A 10,916-nucleotide genomic window follows, 5' to 3' on the forward strand; every position below is an offset into this window, starting at 1 on the left:
TATTCCCTGGGTTATTATTTTTTTCAATACTATGCTATCTGCATAGTCTAAGGGTGCATGCTCAGTTGTGTCTGACTCTGCGACCCCATGGACTGTAGCCCATCAGGCTCCTCTTGGGATTTGCCAGGCAAGAATACTGGAGGGGGTAGCCATTCCCTTCTCCAGGGAATTTTCCCAACATAGGGATCAAACCCTCATCTCTTGCATTTCTTTACCACTAGGGCCACCTGGGAAGCCCTGCATAGTTTAAATGATGTTAGCAAAATGGACTCCTGTGTATTCACTTCCTAGTTTAAGAAATAGAATGTGACCAGTACCTCTGATGCCCCTGTTTGCCTGTTCCTCATCCCTGCTTGTTTCTCTCTGTCTCCTCTTTTCTCAGAAGTAACCACTCTCATGAATTATACTCACTTCTGGTCTTTCCTTCATGCTCTGATGCCCTCTCCCTTCCATTCCATCGGTCTAGTTGTCTTCCCTCTTGTTTAAAATCACCCAGTTGTCTAAATAACTGAAACTTTGCAGTAAGTCTTCATTTCTGGTGGGTCAAGGGAAATTCCCCTTCTACCTCCTCACTCCCACATCCCCCTGTTCCTTTTTTTCAGGAGTGTCTTACCTATATTTGTTCCCTTCTGAGATTACTCTTAATATTCAGAGAGGATGAGAAATCGAGTGCCTTACTGTGGATCCTTAGTCTGATAAGCTGGTTTGAATCCTGGCTCTTCTTTACTGTCTGTGCTACCTTAGGCTAGTTACTTTACCTCTCTGAGCTTCAGGTTCCTCGCCTGTGCCCTGCAGATTCACAGGACTGTCAGGAGGACTACAATGGGGGGACGATGGTAAGGTATTGAGAACGTTGCCTGGAAGGCATCGCTACAGACTTTGAATAGCTGGGCGCTTCTGCAGTGACCAGTGCAGTGACCTCCTTGCTGTCTCTGTCAACCGCGTCACCCTGGACTAGTTTCTTTATTTTTCCAAACCTCTGTTTCTGCGTATGCCCAATGGGGATATTAGGGTTTGTTATAGAAGTTAAAGGAGGAAACCAAGGAAATTGCTTAGCATGTTGTCTGGGAAATGCTTAACAATTTCATTTAAGCATTTTAAGTAGATTTAATTTTATAAGTGAATTATACCTTCTCTTCTTGTAGATACTTCTGGGTATCTACAAAAACACTTGCTTGGAAATCCAAAACGTTTGCTTAGGAGAAGAACGCAGATTGTAAAGGGAAGTTTGCGAAACCGTCTCTTGCATTCTTGCAACTTTTCCTTGCTTTCATCTTTTTGAAGAGCAGGATTCGCAGAAGGAAAAAACCAAAGCCAAACTCTTTCCTAGGCCATCTCTGTTTCCACAGCCTGCTTTGCTGGCTTAGGTCTGACCAGGCAAAACTGTTTCTTAACTTGTTTTCCAGAATCAGAGGAAAGTTTAACATAACAAAATTTTATAGCTCCTGCCCAGTAACATATATTACTTTAGAAAAATAAAAACACCTTTCCCTTATCATGCATTATTCTTTTACATGTACAATTTTCCTGACGTATTGAAGTAATATTCCACGGTTTGCTATGACTTGGAGGTTTATGGCCCTTCTGAGGCAGATCAGACTAAACATAATTCATTCATAGCTACTTAGTGCTCAGGGAAATAAACCCCTGAACTTAAATAACTATGGTGTGACCTCTGTAAAATATTATTTATGGTTTGAAAACTACTATTATGTAGATATCAAGATGTGCCAAATGTTATAAACCAAACATCAGCCAACAAGTGGGACCACTAGTATGCCATTTATTTTTGCTTTTCTTTCTGGATGTTTCTCTACAAATGCTATTTTCATTTAAATGGTTTCTGGAGTAATTATCTGGCAGAGGAAAGCAGTGTTCATTTACATTTTATTATAGAATACTACAGTAAGTAAAAAATTCTCCTCTATAAAGAAGCACCACAAAAATATAAACATTCCATTAACTTATTGCAGTTTAATAGGAGGGACACTGAGGACTTTTGAGTATAAAGTAACTGTCCCTTCTATCAACGAACTAATGTAACCCATCTGCTATTCATTTCTGCAAATTAGTTTATGGAGGAAAACCTGACTGCACATGTAAGTTATCCAAATGGGAACTCTAAGCTTAAACTTTGGTGCTGTTAAAAATATATGTGCCTTCATGACACTCCTTACTGTAATATTTTCAAAAGTTTAGGGTGTCATCTTTGTTTCCTCAGTGATTTCCTATGCATTTAATGATATCATAAGAAATAACTTGTTCAGTGGTAGTAAAGTAATGGAATCACAATTGTTTCCTAATAATCATTCAACATATGTTTGAAGACCCACCACAGGCTAGTCACTCAGCTTGGCATTGGCAGTAATAAAGACAGATGAGATGAAAAAATCCTCAGTGCTCAAAGAACTAACAGTTTGAATATGGAGGTATATAACCAAATAAGCAATTTCTAGACAATGCATCAAATGCTTCGAGGAAGGAATAAGCTTACAGGGAAGACGAGGCTGAGGGCAGAGAGTGGAAGGGCAAAGAGGGCTTGTGGAGGACTTCACAGAGGACAATGACCCAAACACTGAGCAGGGTCTTGAGGATGACTAGACACATTCTGATGGTCAAGTGGACATGCAAGATGAGCATGCGTAAAGATGTGAGAAGATGCTGGGTTCAGGCCCCTTCAAATCATTCAATATAGCTGGAATTTGGTGGAGCCTTGGAGGAAGAAGTCATGAAGATTCAGAGCGAGGCCAACCATGAAGGCCTTGTAGGCCCTGCTAAGGAGCTTAGACTTTCTCCTGTAGGCTGTGTGTAGACGTGAGAGAGTTGAAGTTGAGGGTCATGTGATGAGATCTGTGTTTTGGCTAGCTCCTTGTGGTTAGGATGTGGAAAATAAACTAGAGCCCAATTAGCAGGCTCCTCTAGCTTCCAGATGGAAAATAACAAAGTCCTGGGCCAGGGCAGTGACAGAGAGAGACCTGATTGAGCATGCATTTGGGATTTAGAAGCAACAGGCTCTGATAACTAGTTGGATGTGGGAAGAAACAGAGGGAGGAGCCAAGGAGGCAGTTCAGGTTTGGGGCTTGGATGACTGAGTGGGATCGATGAGTCATTTTCAGCATCTGGGGCTATTCCTGGAAGAATGGGTTTGGAAGAAAGGTCAGTGGGTTTCCTGCTGACCACGTGGAGCTTATGCTATTTGTAGGACATTTAGGCGTGTCCCAGAGGCAGCTGGATGTGTGAGTTTGAGAGAAGTTAGAATTGGAGGTAGAGATTATGCCATTTACTTATATGATGGTCAATAATGTTTTTAAAGATTCATGAAAGTGAGTGAACAAATGAGCTAGGTTGCCTCCTAATGGTATGAAAGATACCATCATTCAGTTACTTACAAATTACATTGATATATCAAGTCTTCACCCCTAAAGCCCTGTAGGTAAAAACAAAAAGGAAAGAGTAAAAGCGTTGTCTATTCTGTCATTTGGGCTTCCCTGGTGGCTCCTATGATAAGGAATCTGCCTGCAATGCAGGAGACCCGGGTTCGACCCTAGGTCAGGAAGATCCCCTGGAGAAGCAAATAGCTACCCTCTCCAGTATTCTTGCCTGGAGAATTTCATGGACAGAGGAGCCTGGTGGGCTATAGCCCATGGGGTCTCAAAGAGTCAGACACAACTAACACTTTCACATTTTGTCATTTGGGTTTCCCTGGTGGCTCAGTAGTAAAGAATTCTCTGGTCGTTCCTGCCCGCAATGCAGGAGATGCGGGTTCTATCCTTGGATCAGGAAGATCTCCTGGAGAAGGAAATGGCACCACACTCTAGTATTCTTGCCTGGGAAATCCCATGGATGAAGGAATCTGGCAGGCTGCAGTCCATGCAAAAGAGCCAGAAATGATTTAGCAACTAAACAACAACAACATTCTGTCATTTACTATGAGTAGGAACTGATGGAGCTCTCATTTTGGATTCTTTAACAAAAATGGAGTATGTCTTTAACTTATTAAAATCATAGCAAGACTTCATCAAGTCTTCCTTTGAGAATATTCAAGTGCCCCCATTGAAATGACTATGACTGCCTCATCCAGAGGCTGTGCTTTTGCTGTAGAACACTGCTTTCATTGACTTTTGAACAAAATTGAGCAAAATAGAATGAATTTCTCCCTCAACAGTCTTGATGACTTTCTAAAAGCTCATGCATTTTGATGGTTAAAATTAATAAAACTGTATAATAGTGTTAAGCACCTTGGACTTTCAGAATAAAGGCCTTTTAGAAGAACAAAGTATCATAATTAATGACACATCATTTACAGTTTTCATCAGTAATGTAAGGTTTCAGCCACTTTAACAGGAATTCAGTTAAGAACTCAATGTGGAGAGAAAGCCTATTAGAGGAGGTGCTTGACAGTACTATCTTTTGCTTCTAAGGAAAAAGGTAAATCAGACTAAAACTCATCAAAAAGACAAGCTGAGAGGTTCAGAAGGAGGTGAGCTACCATCCACTTGCTGAATTTCTCCAAGGTTTGTCATCAGTGAGGTCACTGGTGGGCTCTGCCCTCTGCAGTGGGTTCCAGTCACAGCCAAGTCTCCCCCTTCTGGACACCAGGCTTCATGCTCCAAACTGCACCTTTTTTTTCCTTTCTTTTCTCCTATTCCTCCACAACCCCAGTCTATGCTAGGTTTCACTGCCTCGGGGTCTTCACTGTGCTGTGCTGAGCTGCTCAGCCAAGTGCGTAAAGAAAGAAACGCCACCTTGCTGTGGTAAACTAATTTACATCATTACCACTAATGGTGAGAATTATAATGCCAGGTGGCAAACCAGTGGGGAAGTATTTTTCCCTGAATACATGTTGGTAGTCTTATCAAAGAAACCGTGGGGGATGGTAGTATACAGTGAGTCAACAACTGTTTATAATTTTTGCAAATTCTTTACACAAAAATACTACTCTCGGGTAAAATCTCTCTGGGAACTTAATATATTTGAGTCAGATTCACTGAATGACTTTCTTAATGACACTTCATGTGACTGCTTTTGTTGGAGGGAAATTATGAGAAATTCTCCTGGGGGGGAAAAACTGAAGTTAAAAAAATTCAATTTTGTCATCTAAATCAGTCAGCTATGTTTTATCTGTGGGAAAAAATCTAGGGTGCAAAGAAATGCCTGATGAAAATAAAGGAAGAGGGCATTTACTATTATTACAGTTACTTGTACACAGTAAGTGATATACCCAGGGGCATATAAGGAATTGATTACATTACAGCTCTACCAATAACTCTGAGAATTTACTCAAGACTTTTGAGATCCCCAATGACAAGAAGAGGGCACAGATCCCATGATGCAGAAAGGGTTGTGGTTATACAGTGTGAAGTGGTACTTATTACTAAAGGAAATCTCAGACCGTTATTCTGTCTCTGATTTGAAACAACTGTCTAGTCCTTGAATTGTTGACTTGATTCTGGAGATTCTTGGAAAGTCTTTCTTGTTACATTATTCTGTACTGGGAGTTCCTGCCAACCACATTAGTTTCTCTTTTGTTTGTGGTTTACTTTACAAAGTAGATCAAAGCACATTTTCAGTCCAATTGTTGAGGTTCACTTTTCGGTCTCATTCCAGACGACACAGCTCTAGCTAGGAAGCATTTACTAGACGACATGAGAATTCAAACCCAGCTAGAATCCAGAGATACTAAACAAAATGCTACAGTGCAGGAAAATGTTTCATTTTTTTGTTTTTAAAGTTTCGGAAGTTTTGTAGTCCAAAATACCCAATAAATAATTGTAATTTAGAATTTGGGTAAAATACAGAAATGGAGAAATAAGATTGCTGCAGTCACATTCTTTAGTAAGTTAATACTAAATATTATTAAAAATTGACCACATTTTACTAAATTCAAACAACAGTCAAGGATTGTCTGATTCATACTACATGTTGATATTGATGTCATCAAGTTCAAATTCTGTGTTAGGAAGTTAACACTGAAAGATTGAGTTCATTTGAGCTTTATTCTGAAAGATGATTTTCTTGCTGCAGTATAAATCTGCTAATAACAAATGAGCAAAGTGGATGGTAGCTGGTAACTTTTTTAACGTTTGTGGCTTTAAGATCATAGTTCAAAAGGATTAAGCAAATGTGATAACAAAGGCAACACAAATATAACCTTTATTCTCTTTCAAAAACCCAGAGAAGAGGGCCTGGAACCATATTCACTGATTTAATCAGAATATCTTTAATTTTGGAGACTCATTTAAAATTATATAGCAATGAGTATTGTAAAAATGATAGTAATATACATGGTTCTTCTCAACTAAGTAGTAAAAAAATGTGGTAAATTATAAAGCAGCAGCTACTTGATCAAAAATTCATGATAAATAAAAATTACTCTACATACATATGATCATATATACACAGCCTAAAATCACACTACACAATCTGACAGTAAAATTGTGTCACACTCAGGAGTTGGGAAGCCAACATATTGGGATTATAAAATATTTTTTGGTTTATGTAAATACTGGGACAGAATCTCTTAAGTCACAACTGTTCCAGAAGATCCAACAGATGTCAGCGAACATGGATGCTGTCTATGTCTATTATTTTTCAAAGAACCAGAAGAATAAAATAAAATTAATATAAATTATTCAGTATAATTCAATATTTCTGTGACTCAATTAAAACAAAAAACTTCAAAGTATTGCCCTGCCTTATGCTGCTGCTGCTAAGTCGCTTCAGTCGTGTCCGACTCTGTGCAACCCCATAGACGGCAGCCCACCAGGCTCCCCCGTCCCTGGGATTCTCCAGGCCAGAACACTGGAGTGAGCAAAAAGTGTAGTAACTGGAAAGCAGCCATAATAGAGAATAGGCACTAAGAGTTCTGACAGAACACCAAATAACTGTTTGCTTTCAGCAAATAAACTTGTACAGATGATCTCATTTTTTTAAAGTTCTTTTGCCATAAAAGGGTTTTTAAAAATTCTACTATCTTACAGTAACTTTATATATCAATATATTAAAATGATTTTAGAGTAGTCAAAGTTTAACATTATCTCAATGGTTCAAATAATTTTTAAGAGTCTAGTTTACATAAGATTAATTTCTTAGCATTCACTTCAACGTATTATTAAAAACAAACATGGTTCATTTGAGAACATTAACTTTTTGTAGACACAAGGGAAAAGGTATGAAGAACATAAGCATAAAAAAATCACTAAGCATAAAAATCATTTAGATGACAAGACTGAGTCACAATATGACTTTAGGAAAAACATTTTCCCTCTAAGGTCCCCTCCAGCTATCTGGCTCTAAGGTTAAAACCTTCCCACTGAACTGTACAAACTGACCTGACATTTTCAAGTTTCTACACAGTACCCGGCCCCCCCCCCCAAAAAAAAATCAAATTTCTTGCACTAAAATATCAAATGAATTGTTACAAACCCTGCTTTGCAAACCTGCTATGCCAACGAGTTGTTTTCACGTACTCTGCATGTTACAGAGAGCTTCCTATGTTCAAGGAGGAGTGAGACCAAACTTGGAACATTATGCTTGTTACTCACTGCCCCTGGGAAAAGATGACCACCTGAAAAACGGGATGGGCAGTGATGGAGTCACACCTAGCCTCAGACAGATAAGGAAATAGGGAAACAGTATCCTACTTGCTCCCTGCTTCAGGGCACTGATTCCCTTGAGGGAATGCAGGAGGAATCTCCAGATGGGTTTGTTAAAAATACAGCTTTGAGGGTCTCACCAAAGCCTTAATGTGTCAGAATTTCTGGGGATGGGGCCTTCTAATCTATCTACATTTTAAAACAGTATGTTCTCCTCCACTCCTCCATGCCTGGGCTTCACTCTCTACACTTACCCCACCCCCAAGAAAAGAAAACCACTGTACTACAGTGATTAAAGCTCTAGCTTCAGAGTCAGAATCAGAACCAGGAGCCAATGAGTAGCTGTTAGATCTCGAACGAGTTCTTTAACATCTACAGGACTGTCTCTTCATCAGATGGGGGTTGAATAAGAGTCCATTCCTCGCTCAAAGAACCTAACATGTCCACTCGTGAAAGAGATGGGGGAAATTTGCAGGAATTTCTCGTTCTAGCAATTCAAACACCCTAAAATAGCCTGGAAGCGCCTGGTCAGGTGTTAATTTCACTCTCTCTGGTCCCCTCATCCACAATAGGAGGCAAAGCGAGGCGAAGTTGGAATTGGGTGACAGTCGAGAGGGAGAAGCCTAAAGAAGTTTGCAAGAGTTTTGACAAGGGGCAGAAAGGGTACTTTGAAAGCAGGAATCACTCGTCGTCCTCCTCGTCGTCGTTCTGGTCCTGGTAGCGAATGTAGACGACCAGCATGACAAAGCCCACGAGGATGCAGAGGGAGCCGACCAGCAGGTAGGCGATGCCCAGGAATGGATTCTTGCCGCCCATCCACGAGATGCTGCTGAAGATGAGGCTTTTGTGGCCGTTGAAGGCGCGCACCGGGTAGTTATAGGTGATGTTGACGCGGTAGGCGCCCCGCGGCAGCCCGGCAGAGTAGTTGCCCTGGCGGATGCGCGCGTACAGCTTGCGGAACGTGGGCAGCGCAGCGGTGCGCATCCACACCACGAAGTCCTGGTTGATGAAGCCGGTGTTGTTGGGGTCGGGGCTCAGCTCGTAGACCGGCCGGTGCCAGTTGGGCGGGGGCGCGGTGCCCTGGAAGGCCAGCGCCAGGCTGCCGTTCACCAGCGGCGGGTTGCGGAACTTGACGTGGTAATCGGTCCACCAGGCGATGCCGGTGCGGTCGAGCGGCACCTCGACGTAGGGCCCGTTGGGCTGGCGCTGGTGCCACAGCGAGAAGGAGTCGTTGAAGAGGCTGTTGGCGATGGCGCCGCAGGGCGCGATGGGCAGGCCGGCCGCGCTGTACTGGTAGGGGGCGCACTCGTTGACCGGGTGGCGCAGCGAGCTCGGCAGCCCGCTCAGCTGCGAGTCGTCGCGGGACACGCCGTAGCGCCGGTTGTTCTGGTAGAAGTTCGTCAGCTCGTAGTAGAGGTACACCGGGCCCTGGAAGAGCTCGGGCAGCGAGAAGTACCAGGCGCACGAGCAGGGGGGCGGCGGCGCGCGGCCCTGGCCGGCCATGGCGCACACCGAGCAGTTGCCGGTACCCGAGTCGCCGGTGTAGTCATACGCGAGCTCCTTGATGCCATTGGAGGAGTAGTAGAGGCCCAGGCCCAGCCCTATGAAGGCCAGGCCGGCGCAGAAGAAGAGCGGCAGCGTGATGCTGGCCGACAGCAGCGGGTGCCAGGCGGGGAGGCGCTGCTGCGTGAACGCGGTGTTGTCGGGCTGGTGGGCGCCCCGGGCGGTGGCGCTCCAGGTCATGGCGCCGCGCGGACCCACGGAGGGGCGCTCGGGTGCTGCGGCCCGGCGGGGTGCCTCGCCCTCCGCGCTGGGCGAGCCTGGGGCTACTCCCGGGGCACCGGCCCGGCCTCAGGCCCCCGCACAGGTGAGTCTTGGTACCAGGTTCTTCTGGTGGTGGCTGGATCCCCTCAGTTCCGCCTCGGCCCAGGTGCTCGACCGGCTCCGCCCCTGCGGGTAATCGCGAGCCGCGCCCCGCCTCTTCTGGGGTGAGTAGGGCGGGCGTTCCCTTCCCTCACCTGGCGGACCCAGGTTCACTTGTCCTCTCGATCCGGGTGGTTCCGGACGCCAGCGCCTCCTCCTCGAGGTGAGTGGCGGCCCCAGACTGCCTCTGAGTGGCTCCTCCCTTGCTCAGGTACTTCTTCCCTTCCGCTTTCTATGTGACCAGAGTGCCTGGGCCAGTCTTACCCGAAATCATAGAAGCTACAGCTTCTAGCACAGTTCCACTGAGGGATTGCATCGTGCGTCCTGGAGCCTTGAAGTTTACAGGTAATTAATCCCCTTTTATCTAAAAGGCGGGACAAGTGTCTCTAGAGCCTTTTGTCTTTGTAGGTTAATTTAAGGACCCTTTTCAGTTATCTTTCAGCAATAAATGTTAATGTCCGAAGAATTGCACTGTAGTAAATCTGTTTGGAATTCCATGCCTGCATTCAAATTCTAGCAATTTTTTTTTTTTTTTAAGGGAAATGATTTTCCAGCTAGGTGCCCCAATCTGGCTGTAGAACTAAAAAAAGTGAAAAGTTCTCTAAAAATAAAATGACACTTAAAAAAGAGAATTAAAGATGCAAGAGGTTCAGGGCCTTTAAATATCTCTAGCTGGTGGAGAAACCGCACAAACAGAAAAATGCACTGGACTACATGTAATTTCTTTCTCTTTTCAGATTATTTGCCTGACTGGGGAAAAAAAAAAAGGCCTAATCCAAAGTCCCCAAAGACCTAGCTGCTATCCACAGTCAAGGATGTTACGACTTTTGGCCTAAGGAGGTGAACTACAAGGATTTGTAGGACTTAGTGCAAAGAAAACCCAAAGTAGTTCTGAACATTGCTTGGGATTCCATCTTTTATATCTAGGTTGGTACAGTATACACAAGAAGGTGTCAGGCCATTTCAACTTTGTGCTAAATCCTTCTTAGGTATTGAGGTGTTTCTGCCTCTGTTCCCGCTCATAAAATGCAAATAACTTAAATGTTTTCTATATTATAATTCTGCACCTAGAATACTGTATCACATTCTGGAGTCAATTGAAATTTGGAAAGTTCAAATACTTGCTAAATTAACAGGATTTTTTTTTTCTGTTTGTATATATATATTTTTTCTTTTCTCTTTATTTTTCTTAACTCCAAAAATATTTTATACTGGGGTATAACCAATTAACAATGTTGTGATAGTCTCAGGTGAACAGTGAAGGGAACTCAGTCATACATATACATGTATCCATTCTCTCCCAAACCCCATCCCATCCAGGCTGGCACATAACATTGAGCAGAGTTCTGTGTGCTATACAATAGATTTTTGTTGGTTATCCATTTTAAATATAGCAGT

At 43.2% G+C, this 10,916-nt stretch overlaps 1 protein-coding gene across 1 annotated transcript; it reads right to left on the reverse strand.

The window, feature by feature from the left end:
• Positions 1-5,977: 5,977 nt before the first annotated feature.
• On the reverse strand, positions 5,978-9,530 carry TMEM30B (transmembrane protein 30B). Its single transcript, XM_002691040.7, has one exon. The coding sequence runs from the start codon at positions 9,336-9,338 to the stop codon at positions 8,277-8,279; it is 1,062 nt and encodes a 353-aa protein (XP_002691086.1). The 5' UTR covers positions 9,339-9,530; the 3' UTR covers positions 5,978-8,276.
• Between the last annotated feature and the right edge of the window lie 1,386 nt (positions 9,531-10,916).

Source organism: Bos taurus, chromosome 10 (genome assembly GCF_002263795.3).
Source record: "Bos taurus isolate L1 Dominette 01449 registration number 42190680 breed Hereford chromosome 10, ARS-UCD2.0, whole genome shotgun sequence".
NCBI classification, from domain to species: Eukaryota; Metazoa; Chordata; class Mammalia; order Artiodactyla; family Bovidae; genus Bos; species Bos taurus.